We start from the raw sequence: 26,950 nt of genomic DNA, 5'->3' as shown, positions 1-26,950 counted from the left end.
TGATGAGGGCCACAGTAGAGCGAATATACTCGTAAAATGCATACTGCTGCAGCCAAAAAAGCATTCTGAAAAATAGTAATTTGTTAACATCAAGAATTAATTTAAATGTTGGGAAAACTTTCGTGGATCTAATTTCTCTAAAGTGTAGCGTTATACGGTAGTGAAACTTGGGCGATAAGGAGTTATGGCAAGAAAAGAAGTTTTCGAAATGTCGCGTTGTAGAGGAATGCTGAAGATTACATGGGTAGATCGAACAGCAAGTGAGGAGACACTGAATCGAATTAGGGGGAAAAATATGGCACAACTTGACTAAAAGAACGCATCCCTTGATAGGGCTTGTCCTGAGCGATCAGCGAATTTTCACTTTGGTAAGAGGGAAGGGTATGGAGTAACGGTAGTGGAGAGGGAGCATAGCATGCAAACAGTGTTTTCGTTCTAATGGCTGTTATTTACGGTATTTATTAGACGAAGGGGGACTTGGAACCCGCTGTATGGGGTGGCTATTCGCGGCACATTAAGATATGACTAATCCATCCAACTCTTACTGGACCTTCACAGCACTGTTATGCGTAGTGCTTCATATTGCAGAAGTATCTAAGCTTTTCATATACAAGATCCATAAAGAACGTCAATCATTTGATAGACAACGGAGGACTAACGTGCCTGCGAGAGAAATTATGGCTACTTTCCCTGTAAGCAAAATGAAGGTACGTACAAAACTGGTGAAACCTGATAAAAAAAAGATGAATCGCTGCGGAATATGTACCTCTACCGGCCGAGTCAAAAATCGTTGTTTTTTTAATTTTAGGCAAAACAAGATTCTACATTTTATTTAAAGGCTACCCCTCTCTCGAATTTCACTTCATTCCCATCCCAATAATGAAACGCTGGAGCAACTACCTGTGTCTCATGATATATAATTACGTGTCCTTCGGTAAATCGGTACCCCGCCAAAGCACATTTCTGAGGTTATAGTAATCGTGTGTGGCTCACTATGTGTCTCATTTATATAATTACCTGCCCTTCGGTTAATCAGTACCCCGCCAACTCTAATCTCTCAGGTTATAGTAATCGTGGGAGGCGATGGCGTTTAACATATTTGCCTTGAACGGTGCTAATCGTCTGGCCATTATACGCTTTCCCACAATGGCAAGGGATTCTGTAAACACCTGACTTTCTCAGTCCTCGAACATCTTTATCTAAGCCAAGGACAGAGCTTCTTGGCTGGCAGACGAAACAGATTTTTAACATTATATCTTTTGAAAATCCTTTCTGTCTTATAAGATAACGCTACAAGTGAATGGCAGGAAAGCAATCGATGGAATACATACATTTTATACTGGTTGCGGCGAACGTCCGTGTCATCGCTCTGCTTGAACACAAGCTTAAGATCTACTAGTTTTTGTGGCAAGGTTGCCACGCCGTACTTGGAAACATTTTCAAAGTCCCGTGCGATGGTTTGGTGGAACTCATCGAATGCGTTGGTTTTCTATAAATACTGTACATCAGGCTCCCATAATCTTTCCTGTAGACTAGTTTTTCCAGAAAAGGCAGCTTTCTAATCCTGTCAATCTCCGTTGTAAACTTGTCGTTGCATAGGCAATTACAATAATCCAAGGAACGGTTGGGGATGTCTAGTCCATGGGCCCACACCAAAAACTTAGGGCTGATACACCTCCAAAAACAGGTAGGTTTTAAAAGCGTCCTTCTCAGCGCCATTTCTTCAAACTCTCCCATCAAAAACGAGGAGACTACGGGAGATAATCGATCCCTACAGACACTCTGTCAGATGACTGCTTGATTTGGCAACAGGTCCTACAAGAATATAATGAACTAACACGCCGAGCAAGTTTACGAAGTTACACCAGTTGTGTGTGTGTGTGTGTGTGTGTGTGTGTGTGTGTGTGTGTGTGTGTGTGTGTGTGTGTGTGTGTTTGTATTCACTTGTATATATGTGTGTGGTTTATGGGCGTTCAAAGGTGAGATTACCAGGATAATGTTCGACACAGGGTCAGGATAGTGTAAGGAGGGATGTTGTGACTTTTTTTGTATAATCTAGGGCAGTTTATAAATGCAACTTACGATGAGAGTATTAGATGAAGAATAAGCACGTTAGTGAAGGGAACCTGACCAACTTGATCTCATGTTTTGAAAAGAATGAAGGGTAAGCACGTTAGTGAAGGGAACCTCACCAACTTAACCTCATGTTTTGAAAAGAAAAAAAAGTACTTTTCCAAGATCAGTCCCAGCAATCGATCCTATGTGAAAATCTGGACTATAATTTAGTGATTTCGGATTTACAAATTAATCATACGAATGACATTAATGAATAGCGCATCTCCTCCACATGTACACTGAGCTGACAAAAGTCGTGGGATATCTTCTAATATCGTGTCGGACCTCCTTTTGCCCGGTGTAGTGCAGCAACCTGACGTGGTATGGACTCAACACGTCGTTGAGCAATATTGAGCCATACTGCCTCTACAGCCGTCCGTAACTGGGAAAGCGTGCCGGTGCAGGATTTTGTGCACAAACTAACCTCTCTATTAAGTCACATAAATGTTCGATGGGATTCATGTCGTACGACATGGGTGACCAGATCATTCGCTCGAACTGTTCAGAATGTTCTTCAAACCAATCGCGAACAATTGCGGCCCGGTGACATGGCCCATTGTCGTCCATAAAAATTCCGTAGTTCTTTGTAACATGACGTCAATGAATGACTGCAAATGGTCTCAAAGCAGCCGAACATAACCATTTACAGCTAATGGTCGGTTCATTTGGACCACATGATCCAATCTACTCCTTGTAAACAAAGTTACACAATTTTGGGCCCCCCATCAGCTTGCACGGTGCCTTGTTGACAACTTGGCTCCGTGGCTTTGTGGGGCCTGAGTTACACACAATGTGACAGCCGGTGCGAGCCAGTGGTTAACAGCTGTACTTTCAAAACTCGTAACTGCGAACTGTCTGAATTATGGGCAAAATTTTCGTGCGGCATCTACTACTGTGGTTGATATCGTGTAAGTGTGCTTTTTTTCTCCTAAAAATATCAGGGCAATTCGGTGATGTCTCCTTGTCGGTATAATCACGTCAAACAGATAGCAAAACGAAGCGGTGGAATATTATTGATGGTGACTACAGGACAGCTTCTATTACCGTAACTGCTTCCCCCTATATCCAGATAGATAATGGCTTAACTGAAAGACCTTCCGTCTCCTTGACAGCGGCAACATCGTAGGACAGAATATACAGCAGGTCTTTCAAACGGAAGGTGTTGCAGAATTAGCGACACGGAGGAAGGACATAAACAAGTAACAGGGAGGCAGAAAGTGATTTAATTTTTATATTAATGAATTTCAGAATGCGGGACAGACATTACAGAGTGGCACAGTACAAGTCCACAATGCCAGATTGTCTGTAGTTATCACCGGTCCTCTACGAAATTATAAATATTTAAAAAAAGAATACGATAGGTTAGCAAAAAGTTCAAACGTCCAATAGGGAGTTATAAGAGGTGAAAAGAGTGGGAAACAGCTCTCAAAGAAGAAGGGGAGACATGGTCTGAGCCATAAGGGTGAACGAGGTTCGAATGGAAAGGGGTAGGATCACCGGCAACCCTTTTCAAAACAGCACTGGGCCCGAACAGTGTCGGCGGTCGCGGTACCCGTGTGAGTCCTCGAGCGACCCGACCAGATCCTTATCGTAATATGGGAACGAAGTTTTTCGCGACGGCACTTATATATAAAACATTCTCGGTATTCTTGCCGCGTCAGCTCTGGATAAAATCTCGAGCTTTCGACGATTACCCCCGTCGTCATCGTCAGGAGCTGACAGTCTTCACTGCTGCTGTAGTAGCCTCTATATAGCCCGAAGACGGCTTCTGATTGTCCCATGCCTCCACGTACTGGGATTCTGTTATCAAGGAGGCTGTTGAAATAAGAATGAGCCAAAAGAACTATAACCGCGATAGCGGATACCATCTGAGCTGTGCGTGGAAACGAGCGCTTGATCCAGAGAAGCAGCAGAGAGGTTCCTTCCATTTTTTACGTTCCAACGGAAGCGGTGGCGCCACCGACGCACACATTGACACTGTCTGCGACAGCAGTAAGTAATCGCCGACCAATCATAAGCCGACCAATCAGAAGCCGTCTTCGGGCTATATAGAGGCTACTACAGCAGCAGTGAAGGCAGTCAGCTCCCGACGATGACGATGGAGGTAATCGTCGAAAGCTCGAGATTTTGTCCAGAACTGACGCGGCAAGAATACCGAGAATGTTTTATATATATATCCTTATCGTGATTACTCCGAACACAGAGTGATGCAGTTCAGAACAAGTTGCTAGCTTAGATCACACTTCTCCCGTAATTCTGACGAACAATCTAAAACAAAACGGCGGCCAAGAGAGCCTGTGTCAGAGTTAGTTAGCTGGTTAGTTACTTGTTCCCTAGATCATTTTAACCCATTGACTTACCGCCATCTTTCCCCATAGCCGACCTCATATTTCCTGTTTAAACTTACGAAAACGAGGCTATTTTGTCTTACACACTTTTCTCAAAATTATACAATTTTTTGACAGAAAATCTTTATAAATCGTCTTTACTATTCATTGAAGCCATGCGGAGTTAAAATAATAGTGTTTAAGAAGTTTTTATTGGTGTGTATACCCGAGAAAAATACAGGTGTGTGCAACGGCACTAGACATTTCTCACACTCATATCGTGTATCACTTTCTTCTTTCCTTGCTTTGCACAGTTACACGATTCCTGGGCGGTATATTCTTGATATTGCGGAGCGAGGGATAAGCCTAACAAAAGCTGTAAACAGTTACTTATAATTCGCAAAATATCGAAAGGAATCGAGTGTGTTGGACATCATTACGTAGATCAATTTCTCAGCTTTCCATTGGTATATAACGAGTCATATCCATCTTTTAATAGAGAAGTATAAACGCGAAGAAGCAGCTACAGCTGTTCAGCCAGTCTCACAGCCGGAAATGTAATAACGGATTTGAAACCTGCGACCAACTCTGAGCCGACTGTATAAGTCAACGGCTGAACGATTATTTTATTGAAATGATGTGGAAAGAGTTAGTTTGCAGGATATATACACTTGATTATTGTGATTTTCAATATGTCCTCCATAAGCGACACGAACAGTGTCACATCGATACTCAAATTCCTCCCATACCCGGGGAAGCATGCCCTTCGCCACTGATGTTATGGCAGTACGGATCTGGTTCTTCAACTTTTCCAGGTTCTGTGGGAGTGGTAGTACATAAACGTTGTTTTTAACGAAACCCCACAAGAAGAAGTCAGAGGATGTCCATTCCGGTGACCGTAGAGCCCAGCTCAGATATGCTAAGTCACCAGATCCTTGACGACCAATCCAACGGATCGGTAGAGTTTCATTCAGATATTCATGCACTTGTCGACTCCAGTGAGGGGGTGCCCCGTCTTGTTGAAAAATGAAGTTGTCTTCATGCAACCTCGGAAACAACCAGTTCTGTAACATAGCGAGATACTGCTGACCGTTAACCGTGTTTCTGTTAAAGAAGAATGGGACTCTTTCCTTCACATATACATCCTATATCTAGAAACTGTCGATACCGTCTGCGAATATTTCACCCATTCGGAGGATCAATTTGGTTCCTCAACCTGAAACGTCTTTGCACTGTAATCACGGAATTGCACTTCGCAAACTCGAGAACGCAAAATGATTTCTGCTACCAAGCAAAACAGAAGACAACTGACATTTAGCCTCTATTAATACAAACTACACTATGTATTCGTTTCCCCATTAGACGAGCCGAGGCGCAGCGATCGATAGTTTGGCGAAAATAATACTTCGTAGTACGTATATTCTTTTTCAAACAGCCTGTATTTTTGTCCTGCTGTTGCAACTAAACTTAAAACCAGTTTATTTTTTTAATTTTTTTTCTACAAGCTACAATTTTTTTTAAAAAATAGTAATACTTCTGTGAAATAGCCTGTGTTGTTTAATAACGTGTAGTAAAGGTATGGCCGGCCGCGGTGGCCGAGCGGTTCTAGGCGCTTCAGTCCGGAACCGTGCTGCTTCTGCGGTCACAGGTTCGCATCCTGCCTCGGGCATGGATGTGTATGATGTCCTTAGGTTAGTTAGGTTTAAGTAGTTCTAAGTTCTAGGGGACTGATGATCTCAGATGTTAAGTCCCATAGTGCTCAGAGCCATTTGAACCAAAGATCTGTTTTCCCCTGGTGTTGTGAAAATGGACATCACTATTCTTCTCAGATTGATGGGATTGTTTATGACGAGATTCACTAGGGAATATACACTCTACGACGAAAAACGACATACCACGTAGGAATTATCCGAATGGGGAGAAAGTTGATAGACGTGATATATATTCACAGACAAACAAAAAGTTATTATTTCAGAAAAATTTGGATGGATTACTCAAGAGGAAGAACTTCACAAATTAACTTCACAAACTGTACAAGTCAGTAGCGCGTTGGTCCACTTGTAGCCCTTCTACATCCAATTATTCCGCTTGGCGTTGATTGTGAGAGTCCATGGATTTCTTCCTGAGGTATATAATGCCAAATTCTGTCCAACTGCTGCGTCAAAATTCCGAGATGGTTGGAGGTCTCTGCCCATAGCGCTCCAAACATTCTCAATTGAGGAGACTACCTCGCTGACCAAAGTGGGGTTTGGCGAGCTAGGAGACAAGCAGTAGAAACATTCGCTGTATGCAGACGTGCGTTATCTTGCTAATATGTAAGCCCAGGACGGCTTGTCATGAAGGGTAACAAAATGGGACGTGGAATATCGTCAATGTAGCACTGTGCTGTGCTGCAAGGGTGCAGCAGATGACAACCAAAGGTGTCCTGCTGTGAGAAGAAATGGCGGCCCAGACGATCACTTCTGGCTACCGGGCCGTATGGTAGGCGACAGTCAAGTTGGCATCCCAGTGCTGTTTGGGGGCGTCCCTAGAGACGTCTACACTGGTCACCGGGGCTCACTTCGGAGCGAAACTCATCAGTGAAGACAATTCCAATCCAGACAATGAGATTCCAAGCCGGAAGTGCCCGACACCACGGCAAACGGGCTTCCAGGGGTACAGAGGTCAACGGTAATCGGCGCATGAGGTGCCGTGAGCTCAGCCCCCTTTCTGTGTGCCGTCTGTTAATGGTCCGTTACGTACCAGTTGCACGTCGAATCGATGAAAATGATGAATCAGAGGTTCTGAATGCCTCTCTGACGACTGCTCAAACCCCCACTGTTTGTCGTCTCTCCATGTCGACTGCTTCCTGCTGTTCCGCCATTGTTCATTCTTTCCGGCGAATATCCTCGAATACTGGCATCGCTCCTATTCAAAGGCCAAGCGATTCGCCGAATACTCCAACCGGCTTCTTTGAGCCCAACTGCGAGTCCTATCTCGAATGCTGACATCTGTGTATATTGTTCACATCCCTGTCTGCGAGGCGTACTTACTGTCCATCTGAGTACACAGAATGGAATTCGTAAAGACTTTTTGCCCTGGTATCGACATGTCCCCAATTTACTATCCTTGCCAACTGTGCGGTGAAATTGCGCTGCAGCGTCACACATTCATCTATCGGCCGCCAATTTTTACAGTTCTGCATTTTCCATCTGTACTTGAATAAATATCAATTTGTGAGCAATCTGCTTCGTTATTTTTGGTGTTAGCGGGTATGTAGTGTGATGGTGCAACTAAAATGCCTAATTCCTTGAACAGGTACCTAATTGACGACCACGGATTATCACCACATATTATTCTTGCTGCTCGCTTTTGTGCAGTCAGTGCTTTATTTTTGAGTGTTGGTTACCCAAGAAAATTATTCCATACGACATTATTGAGTGGAAATATGCAAAATATGTCAGGAGGTTGACGTTTCTTTCCAAGACTATCACTTATACGAAGAGCAAAAGTACCTGTACTTAATTATTTGAGCAGCTCAGTAACACGCTTTTTCCAGTTCAGGTTTTCATCGACATATGCGCCCAATATTTGAAGCATTTTACGATGTTTATTGACTCCTGTTCATTTTCTACATTATTTCTTGATCTGACTCTGTTGTACAGAACTGAATATAGGATGTTTTCTCAAAATTTAGGGGGACTCCATCTTCAGAGAATAATAACTCCTTGAAAAACATCACTTACCACTCCTTCTGTTGCTTTCTTTGTAATGGGATTTATTAAAACAGTATCGTCTGCAAATAGTACCAGTCCTGCTTGTTGAATGTTAAATATAAGACCATTCATATATACAAGGAATAGAAGTGGACATAAAATAGAACTCTGTGTGACTTCCTTTTGATTCCTCCTCACTAACTGAAGTTTTCTATCTTTCCAACATTGTTTGAATTACTCTGCTCTATTTTTTGCGTTCTTTTTGTGAAGTATGATCCAAAGCAGTTGTGTGTAAGCGCACCGATTTCATAAAATTTGAATTTTCAAATAGTGTAACGTGATGTACGCAATCAAATTTCTTGAAGAGAATACAGAAATTACCAGTTGTCGATAATTTACTACTTGAGTCTTGTAATATTTTGTGACTGAATGTATAAATAGCATTCTCTGCTTACAACCCTTTTGAAATAAAAACTATGACATGCTAAGTAATTTGAAACTACCCTGGAGTATATTATTTCTTGACGAGTATCAAAATTATTGTAACCTTATCTTCTGATTGTGTACTTCAATAACTTATCAGTGGGCGGAGAATATCAGGCAAAACTGATTTTGCAGGTGAAATTTGCATATTAAATTTTGCGACACATTTAATATAGACAAAATTGTCTCGTGATTGCGGTCATTGGATTCATAGTTTCCCCTTCCATGTTAATCCGTAATTTGCAATTTATTAATTAAGGTTACCGCCAGAGTTGCACATCATATTTTTATTAGCGACTAGTTTCGAACATATTCGTTCATTTCCAAACCGTTACCTATATTAGAAGGTACAATGTTCTTAACAATTTTCAAACATTTTGTGTGCACAAGTTACAGTAGTGCAATAAATCTTACATGACATACGTTCATAACACATTTGTTTTTACACCTGTTCAATGTAACTAATGTTACATGGCTGTATTAGGACTCTCTTGCAATATTCAAATTCGTTACTCGTTTTTAGTTGTTTATATATAAAAAATTTTGGCCACTTTCAGTTGCTTATTACATGTTCATACGCTCTGTCTCTCCAGAGGTGATAGTATAATAACTAAGTACGAAGATACTGAAATGATAAAGATTTCAGGCATTGTGACATTATACTGCCGTGACAAAAGTCATGGGATAGCAATATGCACAGATGTTGGTAGTATCAAATACACGAGGTATAAAAGGGCAGTCCAGCGGCGGAGATGATGTTTGTACTTAGGTGAGTCATATAAAAAGATTTCCGACTTGTTTATGGCCGCACGATCGGAATTTTGAAAGCAGGATGCCAGTTGGAGCTAGCCACATGGGACATACGATTTCAGAAAGCGTCAGGGATTACAATATTCCGAGATACACAGTGTCAAGAGTGTGACGAGAATATCAATTTTCGGGCATTATCTGTTACCACGGATATCACAGTGGCCGACGGCTTTCGCTTAAAGACTGAGCGCAGCTGCATTTTGCATAGTCACTGCTAACAGAAAAGTAACACTGTGCCAAATAATATCAGAACTGAATGTGGGATCTATTATGAAAATATCCGTTAGGACAGTGCGGCGAAATTTGGCGTTAATGGGCTATGGTAGTAGATCGACTAACACGAGTGCCTTTGCTAGAAGCATAACGTCGCCAGTGAGTAACAAGGGCAGTGGCTAGCACACTGGACTCGCATTCGGGGGGGACGCGACCATTAAAGCCCGCGTCCGACCATCCTGACTGAGGTTCCCCATGATTTCCTTAAATCACTTAGCCAAATGCCAGGATGGTTACTTTGAAAGGACACGGCCGACTTTCTTCCCCACCCTTCTTCCCTAATCCGATGGGACCGATGACTCGCTGTTTGCTCTGCTCCCCTAAATCAACCAACCAACCGTGACGTCGCCTGCAGCGCCACTCCCGGGCTCGTGACCGCATCGGTTGGATTCTAGACAACTGGAAAGTCTTGACCTGGTCAGATGAGTCGCGATTTCAGTTGGTAGGAGCTGATGATAGCTTTCGAGTGTGGAGAAGACCCCACGAAGCCGTGGACCTAAGTTGTGAACAAGGCACTGTGTAAGCTGGTGGTGGCTCCATAATGAAGTGGGCTGTGTTCACACGGACTGGACCGCCCGTATGGATACTTGGAGACCATTTGAAGCCACTCATGATCTTCTTGTTCCCAAACAACGATAGAATTTTTGCGGATGACAGTGCGTCATGTCACAGTGCCACACCTGTTCGCGATTGGTTTGGAGAACATTCTGGACAGAATGACATTTTCACTCTGCAGCGGAGTGTGCGCTGATATGAAACTTCCTGGCAGATTAAAACTGTGTGCCTGACCGAGACTCGAAAGTTTGGAAGGTAGGAGACAAGGTACTGGCAGAAGTAAAGCCGTGAGGACGGGGCGTGAGTCATGCTTGGGTAGCTCTGATGGTAGAGCACTTGCCCGCGAAAGGCAAAGGCCCCGAGTTCTAGTCTCGGTCCAGCACACAGTTTTAATCCGCCAGGAAGTTTCATATCAGAGCACACTCCGCTGCAGAGTGAAAATCTCATTCTGGAAACATCCCCCAGGCTGTGGCTAAGCCATGTCTTCGCAATGTCCTTTCTTTCAGGAGTGCTAGTTCTGCAAGGTTCGCAGGAGGGCTTCTGTAAAGTTTGGAGGGTAGGAGACGAGGTACTGGCAGAAGTGAAGCTGTGAAGACGGGGGGTGAGTCGTGCTTGGGTAGCTCAGATGGCAGAGCACTTGCCCGCGAAAGGCAAAGGTCCCGAGTTCGAGTCTCGGTCCGGCACACAGTTTTAATCTGGCAGGAAGTTTCAACATTCTGGACAGTTCGAGCAAATGCTTTGGCCTGCCAGATCGCCAGACGTGAATCCCGTTGAACATTTACAGTACATAATCGAGAGTCAGTTCGTGAAAAAACTCTTGCACCGGAAAATCTTTCGCAGTTATGGACGGCTGTAGAGGCAGGCTGGGTCAAGTTTTCTGCAGGGGACTTCCAACGACTTGTACTTGCCACGTCGAGCTGCTGCCTTACACAGGCGAAAGAATGAAAGCCGTCACTTAAAATCAGATGTGTATGGAGTAATCACGATAGCGAACTGGCCGCGTCGCCAGAGGATGCACACGGCTACGGCGATCGCCGAAACCATGCGAGTCCGCAGTCTGCTCTGTGAGCCGAAGCTATTTTGGAAAGATTTGCCTCGCATAGCGTCCTTTCCATTCGTACTGTCAAACAATGTATCTCCTCTTCCTTTCATGCTGTTTTCCGCTCTCCTAGGGGACGGATGAACTTTTTTCTTTCGTATTACGACGATTACGGCAGACAAACTGGCATTGCGGACTGGTGGTGTGCCACTCTGAATTGGCAGTCTAACAGTTAATAATATGTTCCGGGCTCTCATGCCGTGGCCGAATGGATTTCACCCTATAACGTTTCGTTCCCATGAGCGGAGGATATTTTCAGTGAGGATCGTAGCTTACTGGAACGTCTGATTCACACCATGGCTCGCCGCTGACTACAGCAAAATTCCGCTTCCGCGCAGTGGCGTGACGTCAAATGTTTTGAATACCGAGCGCCATTGGCCATTGTCGACTGCCGCCGTCCGCTGTTGCTATCACGCTAGGGTGAAACCAAAAGTTTTCCAGCCGTTCATTAAGGCCGCTACTTGAAAAAGTGGAACATTTGGGTAATCTACAAACCCACCCAAAAGATACAATATCACCTAAAATCGGCCAAGGATGCTCGCCAACCGCTGGAAAAAAGCAGGAATTTATAGGATTCCGTGTAGTTGTGGGAGATGCACGAGGGTACGACAAAAAGTACTGTCAAAAAACGACTAGAAGAGCTCCAGGGCAACTGCAGAAGAGGGGAGATTGACAGTTCAGCGGTTAGGAATGTGCTTTGTAGCTAGGAGACTACCACATTCATTTTGGCAGGACTCAAATATTGGCTTTCACAAATGGATACCATGAAAGGTTGTACAGAGAGACCATAGAGATTGTAAAAAAAAACCAGGAATTTCAAGAGGAAAGAGGAAGGTGTGAAACTGAATGACATCTAGATTCCGGTGCTGAAGAAGATGTGAATCAATCTTCCACCATGGGGTGACAGCAACAGTGGACGACGGCAGTCGACAACGCCCAATTACTCTCGCGTATTCGAAACATGTGACGTCACGCCACTGCGAGGAGGCACGCGGAAGCACAATGTTGCTCCAGTTAGTAGCGAGCCAGGGTGTGAATCGGACATTCAACCAAGCTACGATCTTCCTTGAAAATTTCCTCCGCAGATGGGAATGAAACGTTTGATTTTAAGGTGAAATACATTAGACCACGGCATAATAGCCCGGAACATTTTATTAGTTGTGACATTTCCGGCCGTGGAAGTTTGCATTTTACAAAGGCTTTTGTGTTTACGGTTCATTAAATACAAACATAACTTGTTCCACGTCAGTGTTAGAATTACGTGAATCTGTGATTGGATTTTGTATTTAAACAACTCTATATCAGCCATTTCATAATGTATTACTGAAGTTAATTTTATTTTACAAATCGTTAGTAAACGACACTTTTGGTGTTTTAGTAAATCATGCTGCGATAAAGATTGAGCAGCTGAGCGTGTCCTTATCAGCCAGCAGTTCCACACATTTTCTACAACTATTCCATTTCATGACTGTATTTCGAGTATATACGTAGATTCATTAAGAATCTGTGTTTCCTCTACCTTCCGCGGCCTTCTTTATGAAGTTTTAGTGTTGTATTCCTATATTTCTTTTCCATTCCTCCTCTCTTTAAATGACGTATTAAATGAAAGGCTTTTTTCTAGCCACTTCGCTACCTACGTAGACCTCGATTTTGCTAGCGTGCTCAGGCACTTGTTACCTTGATGAGTTACGTTGCTCGTGACTGGTCTACAGTAGCTTTAGTATGGTGACTGAGATTGTGTGAGTTTCAGCCTAGCCGAAGTATTACTCCATTTCTTTGATAGCCGTAGGTCTTGGCAATCAAAATGGTTCAAATGGCTCTGAGCACTATGGGACTTAACTACTGAGGTCATCAGTTCCCTAGAACTTAGAACTACTTAAACCTAATTAACCTAAGGACACCACACACATCCATGCCCGAGGCAGGATTCGAACCTGCGACCGTAGAGGTCACGCCGTTCCAAACTGACGCGCTTAGAACCGCACGGCCACACCGGCCGGCTCTTGGAATCATGTGCTATAGTTTACTGAACATAGGGAGTGCTCGACTTACGCCATTATTCGATTTTCGTAGATAGTTGCTTTGTTCGGAACTTAGGAATGTGGAAGAGTAGTGGACGAACTATGCTCGGCTTCAGCTTGTTTTTTTCAGTGGGAATCTGCTTCTGTTTTTGTTTCTTGCGTTATTATTCTTGTTTTATTAACTTTATTTTGCTCAGCAATTTCTATTTCATAAGCGTCTGGTCGACTCTGCGTGTTTCTATGTCGATTAGATAGCCTTCAGTTCTGTGGCTCTGTTTTATTTTGCAGTTATTTTGCAATAAATTTCCAATTTTCTTTGGAGCAACAAATTTTTCATTATTCAGATGTATTCCATTGTCTTGCTTGTGTAACTTGGACCACGCATTGAAAAACGAATGAGTGCTTAGCTCATCGTTTGTCAGTTTCTTTCTGTACCCGTAGGATTTAAACTAAATTGAATTCCCGTGTGTGTTAATTCCGATTTATATTACTGGCTGTTCGCATCGTTCAGTGACTCTTTCCCCTAGGTGACTGTTCTGTGTGTATGAAACTCTGGGCATGGCTAGTTTTACGTTTGCGATTTCTTGTCTGTTCATTAGTCATTCTTAACTGGTCGGAACAAACCTTTTTGTCGACTACACTTAATTATGGTGCATGCTTAACACTTCTCGTTTCATTTTTTTCTGTGTCTTGCTACTGTACATGTGGAAACATGTGCGTGGTACCTGTACATCAAACTATCTCTATTTTAGAACTTATAAATTGTTAATGGGTTAATGAGGGAAAACATTTTATTAATTTCTGACTCATCTATTTAGTAAATGAGGCGCCAGAAACTCACTGTGTTCTAATGTAAGTGTTTCGTGCTCTCTTTCAAAAATCCTGGAAATAATAAATGTTCAGTCCAATTTTAATTGACTTTTAGTCTATTGCTAGTAAGTTATCCAATGCATGCCTGTCTATGTTTCTTAGGATACATCCTACGTCCTTTTCTTTGGTAAACAGTCCCATTTATTTCCTTTTTTAAAGCTAGAGTACTCATCCCTCGTAAAATTTGCGATTGTAGTTGGTGCCAGTTCGCAGTTCCCACCAATCTGGTGTTGTCACAGTTTTAAGTTATAAAACAGGATATTTTGTACTTATTTTGTATAAGACATACCATTGTAGACCTTATCAATTTGATTAAATAGCGCATAAACTATGAGAGTCGTTCCGAAAGTAATGCCTCCCTTTTTTTTTTTTTTTTTGGTGACTTTGGATGTCCGCGCCAGATGCCGTTGGTGTAGTGCTAATGCTTGAACCTCTCTCTTTCATTTGAAGGTGGTTACGTTATTCTGCGGTAGTTGGCGCCAGCAGAGGAGTGTTCCAAAATGGAGGTTGATATGGACGCGTGTATAAAACTATGATGTGTGATTGATTTCCTCACTGCTGAAGAAATTGTGCCGATTGAAATCCTTCGAGGCGTGCGAAAGATATATGGAGATGATTCAGTAGACGTGAGCAATGTGAGGCGATGGGAACGCTATTTTTAAGGTGGTGAAAAGGGTATGCAGGACAAGCCACGGACCGGTCGACCCTGCACAGCTGTCATCCCTAGCAGTGAAGAGTGTCTTGATCAACTCGTCCGTGCTGATTGGCGGACAACGACCAGAGAGTTGTGTACATAGCTGGATGTTGGCTGTAATGCCTTGGAAATAACTTTGGAATACCTTGGTTATTGCAAAGTCTTTGCAAGACGGGTCCCGCGGATGATTACAGAAGAACAAAAAAGTCAGCGAATGGAAATTTGTCGGAACCTACCGGACCAATATGAAGCTGAAGGTGACAATACTGTGAATAGCATCATCACCGGAGATGACACTTGGTGTCGCCACTGCGAGCCGGAATCCAAAAGACAGTCCGTGGAATGGCGACATGCGAATCCTCCGTCAAAGAAAAAATTCAAGAGACAGCCGTCTGCAAGTAAAGTGGTGTTCACAGTCTTTTGGGTTAGCCAGGGTGTGGTTCTTTTGGATGTCCTGGAACCTGGAGAGACTGTTAATTCAGTACGCCACAAGACGACACTGATTAAGCCAAAAGACCGAATTTCCAAAAAATGGCTCTGAACACTACGGGACTTAAAAGCTGAGGTAGTCGATCTAACAACTGCGCCAGACACTTTTTGTCTTATATAGGCGTTGCGCACAGCAGCGCCATATTCTGCCTGTTTATATATCTCTGTATTTGAATACGCATGTCAGTACCAATTTTTTGACGCTTCAGTGTATTACGCCTTGAAATCAGAAAAAATTTTCAGTTTTATACCTTGGCTGTTATACTATTAATGACATTTCCAGTCAGTTCCACAAGAAAGTGTACGCCATAATTTTAAATGTAACGTCCGCAGCGGCATCTCTGGTAGTGGTCCCGAATCAGTAATCAGTTCACTTTTGCACAGTGTATAGATAAACAGTGTGTGAGCTGAATGTTTCGTTTAGTCGGTTGCAGTTTAAAATGAGTGCAAAATATATGAACCGTAACTTATTTATATTTATAAAAAATGGTTCAAATGGCTCTGAGCACTATGGGACTTAACATCTGAGGTCATCAATCCCCTAGAACTTAGAGCTACTTAAACCTAACTAACCTAAGTACATCACACACATCCATGCCCGAGGCAGCATTCGAACCTGCGACCGGAGCGGTCGCGCGGTTCCAGACTGAAGCGCCTAGAAGCACTCGGCCAAACCGGCCGGCTCCCGAGTTTCCAGCGTAAGGCCAGACAAGAAAACCAATTTTCACATGCGAAATGGTAACGCCAGGCCCCATACCAGTTTTGCGACCACGAAACTCATTGCAAAATTTGGCTGGACTGTCTTACCGCATCCACCATTCAATTACGATTTAGATTTACAGACTTCCATCTCTTTGGGACTCTGAAAGATGGTCTACGTGGCGAACGTTATCAAGACTCGGATGCTGTTGTCAAAGCTGTAAGGAAGTGGTTAGCCTGAGCTGGTTCCGGTTTTTACAAGCGAGACCTGCAGGCTCTGGTTCATCGCTGACGAAGGTGCATAACGAATGGTAGTGACTGTAAGGAAAAATGACAGTCTGAAGCTGAAATATTTCTCTATTTAGTTGTGCCATTGTATTTATGTGTCTCCTTTAGTTTCCATGAATAAAACTAGGAGGCATTACTTTCGCAACGACCCTAGTATAAATTATGACTTCTTTTGAATAAAATGTCGAGTTGTAAAACTTACGATGTTTTAGTAACAATGTGTTCTAGGGTTAAGTAGAAGCAAAAATTTATGCTGATCCTAGACGCAGATTGGTTATATGGTTAGTGATATGCGTAAGCTGTTAGTCAACTACTCTCAGCGTTCCGCACATCACAAAAGAAACACTGATTTAGAATGTGCACTAGATTTCGTTCACAGAGGCGTACCCTCTGATCGTTGATTTTCGATCGATAATTATTTATCATTTTATCTTTGAAATTTGTAAAGTGATTCTACTGGCTCGGTTTAATCTACCATTTTGATTAATTTAAGTGATCAGTCGTGGTTCATGGTGTGGGTTCCTGTAGTCATGTCCTAGTTCATGAACCACGGGCAACGTATGAGTGGCCAAGTAAGTGGTCCCGACAGTCGGGATGCCAGTTACTTTGGAATAAGGCAGGGCATCTCGGACATATTCTGAGTCGTGGTCACCTTTGTGCTCATACGGCAAAGACTATCAAATCCACCGGTTAGTCCCTCAGCCGTTAGGGGTAAAACCCAATGGGACTCGGGGCAAGTAAGGCTAGCAACCTGCTTCCCTGGTACTTTAAATACGATGCTGGCAATAATCAGAGCAAAATGCCTCGGACCTTTGGAGGTGACGGAGTCCCACCTTTAACTGACAAACCAGGGACTCCTAAGATTCGACTTGGCAAACAAATGGTAATATGATGGGGAGCTATTAATATCAATGGGGGCTACTCTGGGAAGAAGGTAGAGCTGGCAGAGGCTGCAAGTAAGATGGGACTGGACGTTCTAGCTGTTAGTGACATTCGGGTAAGGGGTGAGAAAGAAGAGGAAGTGGGAGAATACAAGGTCTACCTGTCAGGAGTCAAAGCAGGAATAGCACAATGGGGTGTAGGGCTTTACATCAGGAAAGAAATGGAACCCAGCGTAGTTGCAATAAGGTATGTAAACGAACGACTGATGTGGATAGGTTTGACAGTGTCTAGCAAGAAAATTAGGACTGTGTCAGTATATTCGCATTGTGAAGGGACAGATCAAGATAAGATGGATAGTTTTTATGAGGCACTCAGTGATGTAGTTGTTAGAGTAAAGGACAAGGACAGTGCTCTGCTCATGGGTGGTTTTAACGCCAGGATTGGAAATCGAACAGAAGGGTATGAAAAGGTTATGGGTAAATTTGGAGAGGATATGGAGGCCAACAGGAACGGGAAACAACTCTTGGATTTATGTGCCCGTATGAGCTTAGTAATCACAAACTGCTTTTTTAAACATAAGAACATTCACCAGTATACTTGGGAAGGCAGGGGAACCAGATCTGTCATTGACTATATAATAACAGATCAGGAACTCAGGAAGGCTGTGACGGACACACGTGTATTCAGGGGATTCTTTGATGACACTGATCATTATTTAATCTGCAGTGAAATTGGGATTGTGAGGCCGAAAGTGCAGGAGGTCAGGTCCATATGTAGGAGGATAAGAGTAGAGAAACTTCGGGATAAGGAAATCAGGCACAAGTACATAACAGTGATCTCAGGAAGGTACCAGTTAGTTGAATGTAGTCAACTACAGTCATTGGAAAAGGAATGGACAAGGTACAGGGACACAGTACTAGAAGTGGCTAAATAATGTCATGGAACAGTAGTGTATAAAGGTAGGATGAAGCAAACAGCTTGGTGGAATGACAAAATCAACGCAGCCTGTAAAAGGAAACAGAGGGCGTATCAAAAATGGCTACATACTAGAACTCAGGTAGACAGAGAAAGTTATGTTGAAGAAAGAAACAAAGCCAAGCAGATAATTGCAGCATCCAAGAAGAAATCTTGGGAAGACTTTGGAAACAGGTTGGAGACTATGGGTCAAGCTGCTGGAAAACCATTCTGGAGTGTAATTAGCAGTCTTCGAAAGGGAGGTAAGAAGGAAATGACAAGTATTTTGGACAGGTCAGGGAAACTGCCGGTGAATCCTGTGGATGCCTTGGGCAGATGGAGGGAATATTTTGAAGAGTTGCTCAAAGTAGGTGAAAATGCGATCAGTAATGTTTCAGATTTCGAGGTACAATGGGATAGGAATGATGATGGAAATAGGATCACATTTGAGGAAGCGGAGAAAATGGTCAATAGATTGCAGTGCAATAAAGCAGCTGGGGTGGATGAAATTAAGTCGGAACTCATCAAATACAGTGGAATGTCAGGTCGTAAACGGCTACACAGGATAATTGAAATGGCCTGGGAGTCGGGACTTGTTTCATCAGACTGGACGAAAACAGTAATCGCACCAATCTTTAAACATGGAAACAGAAAAGATTGTAACAACTACAGCATTGTGGGTAAAATCTTCTCAGGTATTGTTGAAAGGAAAGTGCGAGTATTAGTTGAGGACCAACTGGATGAAAATCAGTGTGGGTTTAGTCCTCTTAGAGGTTGTCAGGACCAGATCTTTGGCTTACGGCAAATAATGGAGAAGTGTTATGAGTGGAACAGGGAATTTGTATCTATGCTTTATAGATCTAGAAAAGGCATATGACTGGGTTCCTAGGAGGAAGTTATTGTCTGTTCTACGAGATTATGGAATAGGAGGCAAACTTTTGCAAGCAATTAAAGGTCTTTACATGGATAGTCAGGCAGCAGTTAGAGTTGACAGTAAATTGAGTTCATGGTTCAGAGTAGTTTCAGGGGTAAGACAAGGCTGCAACCTGTCTCCACTGTTGTTCATATTATTTATGGATCATATGTTGAAAACAATAGACTGGCTGGGTGAGATTAAGATATGTGAACACAAAATAAGCAGTCTTGCATATGCGGGTGACTTAGTTGTGATGGCAGATTCGATTGAAAATTTGCAAAGTAATATTTCAGAGCTAGATCAGAAATGTAAGGACTATGGTATGAAGATTAGCATCTCCAAAACGAAAGTAATGTCTGTGGGAAAGAAATATTAACTGGTTAGTGACAAATAGGAGGAACAAAGTTGGAACAGGTGGACGGTTTCAAGTAGTTGGGATGCATATTCTCACAGGATGGCAACATAGTGAAAGAACTGGAAGCGAGGGGATAGCAAATCTAATTCAGTGAGCGCTCAGCTACGATCTAGTCTCTTCTGCAAGAAGGATGTCAGTACCAAGACTAAGTTATCTGTGCACCGTTCAATCTTTCGACGAACTTTGTTGTATGGGAGCGAAAGCTGGGTGGATTCAGGTTACCTTATCAAAAAGGTTGAGGTTACTGATATGAAAGTAGCTAGGATGATTGCAGGTACTAGTAGATGGGAACAATGGCAGGAAATCAAAGAAAAACTGGGAATGAACTCTATAGATGTAGTAGTCAGGGCGAACAGGCTTAGATGGTGGGGTCATGTTACACGCATGGGAGAAGCAAGGTTACCCAAGAGACTCATGCGTTCAGCAGTAGAGGGTAGGAGGAGTTGGGGCAGACCAAGGAGAAGGTACCTCGATTCGGTTAAGAATGATTTTGAAGTAATAGGTTTAACATCAGAAGAGGCACCAATGTTAGCACTGAATATGGGATCATGGAGGAATTTTATAAGGGGAGATATGCTCCAGACTGAACGCTGAAAGGCATAATCAGTATTAAATGATGATGATGATGAAGTAGTGATCAGTCAGCTTTTATGAAATTTCAGTACGAACATGAATCTTTTATATGACAAAATGGTTCAAATGGCTCTAAGCATTATGGGTCTTAACATCTGGGGTCATCAGTCCCCTAACTAACCTAAGGAAATTACACACATCCATGCCTGAGGCAGGATTCGAACTTGCGACCGTAGCAGGAGCGGTTCCGGACTGAGGCGCCCAGAACCGCTCGCCCACAGCGACCGCTTTATATGACAAATCAGACAAGTATCTATGTTTCATAACAGCTATCTTTTAGTATATGCCGAACCATCGATTTTCTTTGTTCAGATCGAGGTCGCGTAGTGCATACTGGACTCGCATTCAGGAGGGCGAAGATTCAAATCCACGTCCTGTCATCCTGATTTAGGTTTTCTGTGATTTGCGTAAATTGGTTTAAGAAAATGCTGGGATGGTTCCTTTGAAAGGCCACAGTCGATTTCCTTCTCCACCCTTCCCCAATCCGAGCTTGTGCTCCATCTAGTGACTTCGTTTTCTGTTGTTGTTTTTTTGTTTTTATTTATTCATTGTTCCGTGGAACCAAATTAAGGAGGAGTCTCCATGGTCATGGAACGAGTCAATAAATGAATTTATAACACGATAGTAGAAACAGATAAAATGAAATATAAGAAACACATTCAGGCGACAAGTCGTAAGTTTAAATAAACAATGTAACACTGGAATTTGCTTAATTTTTCAGCTCTTCCAGGAGCTCCTCGACAGAATGTTGTGGTCTTCAGTCCTGAGACTGGTTTGATGCAGCTCTCCATGCTACTCTAACCTGTGCAAGTTCAAAAATGTTCAAATGTGTGTTAAATCTTATGGGACGTAACTGCTAAGGCCATCAGTCGGTAAGCTTACACACTACGTAACCTAAATTATACTAAGGACAAACACACACACACACACACACACACACACACACACACACACACGCCCGAGGGAGGACTCGAACCTCCGCCGGGACCAGCCGTACAGTCCATGACCGCTGCGCCCTAGACCTCTCGGTTAATCCCGCGCGGCCTGTGCAAGCTGCTTCATCTGTCAGTACCTACTGCACCCTACATCCTTCTGAATCTGCTTAGTGTATTCATCTCTTGGTCTCCCTCTACGATTTTTACCCTCCACGCTGCCCTCCAGTACTAAATTGGTGATCCCTTGATGCCTCAGAACATTTCCTACCAACCGACCCCTTCTTCTAGTCAAGTTGTGCCACAAACTCCTCTTCTCCCGAATTCTATTCAATACCTCCTCATTAGTTATATGATCTACCCATCTAATCTTCGACATTCTTCTGTAGGACGACATTTCGAAAGCTTCTGTTCTTGTCCAAACTATTTATCGTCCACGTTTCACTTCCATACATGGCTACACTCCATACAAATACTTTCAGAAAAGACTTCCTGGCACTTAAATCTATACTCGATGTAAACAAATTTCTCTTCTTTAGAAACGCTTTCCTTGCCATTGCCATTCTACATTTTATATCCTCTCTTCTTCGACCATCATCAGTTATTTTTCTCCCCAAATAGGAAAACTCATTTACTACTATAAGCATCTCATTTCCTAATCTAATTCCCTCAGCATCACCCGATTTAATTCGACTACATTTCATTATCCGCGTTTTGCCATTGTTGATGTTCATCTTATATCCTCCTTTCAAGACACTGTCCATTCCGTTCAACTGCTCTTCCAAGTCCTTTGCTGTCTCTGACAGAATTGCTATGTCATCGGTGAACCTCAAAGTTTTTACTTCTTCTCCATGGATTTTAATACCTACTCCGAATTTTTCTTCTGTTTCCTTTACTGCTTGCTCAATATACAGATTGAATAACAGCGGGGATGGACTACAACCCTGTCTCACTCCCTTCCCAACCAGTGCTTCCCTTTCATGCCCGTCGACTCTTATAACTGCCATCTGGTTTCTGTACAAATTGTAAACAGCCTTTCGCTCCCTGTATTTTACCCCTGCCACCTTCAGAATTTGACAGTCTATGGGACGTTAAACGCTAATGTCTTCTTTCTCGTTCTTCGTAAAGTCTGGGTGAAACTTTCGCTAAGGTGAATGTGCGTGCGTGTGAATTTTCGCTAAGGTGAATGTGTGTGCGTGTGAAACACAGAGGAAAAGTATAGGGTGTGTCGCCTCACCGACGCAGAGCTCCCTGGGCCGCAGGCGCAGCTCGTCGCCGGCGAGGCAGCCGGCGTGCCGCAGGTGGCAGAGGCTGGGGTGCAGCGCGCCGTCCGAGGCGCACAGCCAGCCGTCGCGCGGGCCCGCGGGCGCCGGCGGGCAGCTGAAGCGGCAGGCGCAGCGCGGCCGCTGCTCCTCGTCCAGCTCGCAGGTGGCGCCCAGGTCGCAGCGCACCCCGCGGCAGCCGTCTCCTGTCGCGGGCGACGCGCCACCGCCGCCGGTGGCCGGCGAGGACGTCGTGGGCTCGCTGCCTGCGGGCGCGCCAAGCACCACCTCTACACTCGCCGCCTCCGTGTTCATCTTCGTACAAGGAGGTGATAAAAAATGCAGAAACACCACAGACACAACACATCAATGTGACTAATACGGTGTAGGACCGCCGCTGGCAATGGAAACATCTTCTACTCGCCTCGGAATCCACACAGATTATAAAGATGGATTTACATATACAGGGTGGTCCATTGATCATGACCGGGCCAAATATCTCATGAAATAAGCGTCAAACGATAAAACTACAAAGAACGAAACTTGTCTAGCTTGAAGGGGGAAACCAGATGCCGCTATGGATGGCCCGCTAGATGGCGCTGCCATAGGTCAAACGGATATCAACTGCGTTTTTTAAAATAGGAACCCCCATTTTTTATTACATATTCGTGTAGTACGTAAAGAAATACGAATGTTTTAGTTGGACCATTTTTTTCGCTTTGTGAATGATGGCGCTGTAATAGTCACAAACATATGGCTTACAGTTTTAGACGAGCAGTTGGTAACAGGCAGGTTTTCCAAATTACAATACAGAACGTAGGTACGTTTGAACATTTCATTTCAGTTGTTCCAATGCCATACATGTATCTTTGTGAACTTATCATTCCTGAGAACGCATGCCGTTACAGCATGATTACCTGTAAATTCCACATCAATGCAGTAAATGCTCAAAATGATGTCCGTCAACCTCAATGTATTTGGCAATACGTGTAACGACATTCCTGTCAACAGCGAGTACTTCGCCTTCCGTAGTGTTCGCACATGCATTGACAATGCGCTGACGCATGTTGTCAGGCGTTGTCGGTGGATCACGATAGCAGATATCCTTCAACTTTCCCCACAGAAAGAAATTCGGGGACGTCAGATACAGTGAACGTGCGGGCCATGTTATGGTGCTTCGACGACCAATCCACCTGTCATGAAATATGCTATTCAATACCGCTTCAACCGCACGCGAGCTATGTGCTTCACATCCATCATGTTGGAAGTACATCTCCAGTCTGTCATGCGGTGTAACATCTTGTAGTAACATCGGTACAACATTACGTTGAAAATCAGCATACATTGGACCACTTATATTACTATCGATAAAATGGGGGCCAATTATCCTTCCTCCCATAATACCGCACCATACATTGACCCGCCAAGGTCGTTGATGTTCCACTTGTCACAGCCATCGTGGATTTTCCGTTGCCCAATAGTGCATATTATGCCGGTCTACGTTACCGCTGTTGGTGAATGTCGCTTCGTCGCAAAACAGAACGCGTGCAAAAAATCTGTCATCGTCACGTAATTTCTCTTGTGCCCAGTGGCAGAACTGTACACTACGTTCAAAGTCGTCGCCATGCAAATCCTGGTGCATAGAAATATGGTACGGGTGCAATCGATGTTGATGTAGCATTCTCAGCACCGACGTTTTTGAGATTCCCGATTCTCGCGCAATTTGTCTGCTACTGATGTGCGGATTAGTCGCGACAGCAGATAAAACACCTACTTGGGCATCACCATTTGTTGCAGGTCGTGGTTGACGTTTCACATGTGGCTGAACAGTTCCTGTTTCCTTAAATAACGTAACTATCCGGCGAACGGTCTGGACACTTGGATGATGTCGTCCAGGATACCGAACAGCATATATAGCACACGCCCGTTGGGCATTTTGATCACAATTGCCATACATCAACACGATATCGACCTTTTCCGCAATTGGTAAACGGTCCATTTTAACACGGGTAATGTATCACGAAGCAAATACCGTCAGCAGTGGCAGAATGTTACGTGATACCACGTACTTATACGTTTGTGACTATTACAGCGCCATCTATCAGAAAGCGAAAAAAGTGGTCCAACTAAAACATTTATATTTCTTTACGTACCTACTACACGAATATCTAATAAAAATGGGGGTTCATATTTAAAAAAAAACCGCAGTTGATACCCGTTTGACCTATAGCAGCGCCATCTAGCGGGCCAACCATACCGTCATCTGGTTTCCCCCTTCAAGCTAGACAAGTTTTGTTCTTTGTAGTTTTTTCGTTGATGCTTATTTCGCGAGATATTTGGCCTGGTCACTATCAATGGACCACCCTGTATAGGATGAGTTTTTCCACCATGTACAAACTCTGGGGTTGATCGATGATAGGACACGGAACAAAAAAAGGTCTAATGAACTTATGTCCGGAAATGCATGCTAGAGACCATCTACTCTATCATACTTTGTTACAGAGACTGTGATCTGATACGCGCTCTACCATGCAGCCACATTTACAGTATGTATGGTTTCCTCCTAGAGAGTGGTACTGTTCCTCATATGTCGTGCCCTAACGCTCTCTCCTCCCATAGTAATTGGTAATATTGTGTCCGATTATCTTCTCCTGCTGACTCGTCTTGTAAGGGATGTGATACAGCGTTGTTCCGTATTCAAATCGAGAGGCAAATGGCAACGGGCTGCGGGCAGCAAGTTTGTATCAGGAGACCTATCCCAGTCGACACAGCCACAGTATTAATGTTTTCTACCGGGTTTCGCCGTTTGTCTGAGTCAGGGCCGTTTTAGGAAGGAGGAAATCATGAACGACGTACCCGAAATGTTCTGACACCAGATTTGGAGAAAAATATGATTAACGTTATGGAAGGCGACCACCGTGTCAGTACTTGACCCACCAGTACAGGGTAAGGCAGACTACCACGTGGAACATTCTCCGTGACGGTTCTTACTGCCCTTACCACTTACAGCGTGTGCAGTGCTTACTAGCGACAGACATCGAGAGCAAATTTGTCACTAGTTTCTTCATCAGGCAACCACGATTCCTGGATTTGTGCCATCTATCCTGTTCACCTTACGTGGAGTGGTATCTTCAACTTCCATAACAGTCATCTGTGGGTTAGTACGCAGAACCCCGACGATATGGTGACAGCGAATCATCAGCATCGGTGCAGCCGGAATGGGTGGGCCAGGATAATTGGCGACCGTATTTTGCGACCAGTCTTCCTTCCACGTCGCCTAACAGGCCGGAACTATCGGCGTTTCTGGCGGGTACGTTGCCTCCCCTGCTGCAAGAAGTGCCATTGATGATTCGAAGGCTATGTAGCTGCTGCATGAGGCTCTCCAGCCCTCTTCGCCATTAACGTCCGGACGCATCTCAATGGCCAATAATAATATACCAATAGCCGTTATTTTGGTTTTATTTGCTAGGCAACCAGTTTCGGCATTACATTATGCCATCTCCAGGCCTGGTTAGAAACCAATGCAGCACTGTCAACCGGTATCGTTAATCGATGTAAGCAGGCCTTGACATGGCAAAATATAATGCCGAAACTGGTTCCCTAACAGATAAAACCAAAATAACGGCTGTTGGTATTTTATTATTGGATATCTACCAGCCAAAGTCTGGCACTCCGGACATAGTATGAAGTTACATTTATTGCATCTCAATCGCGTCTTCCGTGGTCGATGGATCAGACGAGCGGGCCAGTTGCATGGCCTGCTCGTTCACCGGATCTCAACCCTTGCGATTTCTAGATATGGGGCCATCTCAAAAATATCGTGTATGCAAAGCACATTCCAGATTGGGAGGCACTGGAGCAGCGTATTCATGCTGCCTTTGATACTGTTCGGACGCAGCCTGGCAGATGTGAACGTGCGAGACAGATCATTCTACGGCGCGTAAATGCATGTGTTGAGGCACATAGAAACCATTTTCAACACATACTGTAGCTGTGGCTGCACGGTACAGCGCATTTTAAACTGCAGTCTCTGTAATAATGTATGATTGGAATAAATGGTCTCTAGTACGGAAACCACGCAATTCCGGACATAAGTTCATTAGACCTTTTTTGTTCCGTATCCTCTCACCGGTCAATCCCTAGAGTATGTAGGCGGTGGAAAAGTCACCCTGTATATCTATCCATGTATGTCACACACCTCATCCAAAGCCACTAGACCGAGGTCAACCAAACTTCGTACACGTGTCTCTTACTGTCTGAAAATCATTGCTGTGAGGTTAAAAACCACCCACCAATCAAAGGCGTGGCGATGAAAAAGCAGTGTAGCCCATGACGTCCGAATATCCCTACTTTTGTCATCCATTATTTAAGAATGAGAGCACTTAGAGACTTCAACAAACTTAACACATGATTTCAATTTTCTCATTGACAATCCCCAGAAAATGATGAAACGAAAGGAAGTTTATCAGTTATTATATTTTCGAAGTTAGTATAATTGCCGCATCAAGCACGACGTTTTAATTTATTACTCCTTTACT

General features: G+C 43.7%; 1 protein-coding gene across 1 annotated transcript in view; it reads right to left on the bottom strand.

Moving 5' to 3' along the window:
* Window positions 1-26,950, bottom strand: part of LOC124775274 (agrin-like) — a 369,325-nt gene that overhangs the window by 227,537 nt on the left and 114,838 nt on the right. Inside the window, exon 7 of the mRNA XM_047250112.1 lies at window positions 22,388-22,678. Coding sequence (XP_047106068.1) covers window positions 22,388-22,678 — 291 coding nt within the window. The remainder of the gene's footprint in view (window positions 1-22,387; window positions 22,679-26,950) is intronic.

The sequence above is a fragment of the Schistocerca piceifrons genome, chromosome 2 (assembly GCF_021461385.2).
Source record: "Schistocerca piceifrons isolate TAMUIC-IGC-003096 chromosome 2, iqSchPice1.1, whole genome shotgun sequence".
In the NCBI taxonomy this organism is placed as follows: Eukaryota; Metazoa; Arthropoda; class Insecta; order Orthoptera; family Acrididae; genus Schistocerca; species Schistocerca piceifrons.
Note: the sequence above shows the minus strand (reverse complement) of the source record. Positions and strands in the feature narration are given on the sequence as shown.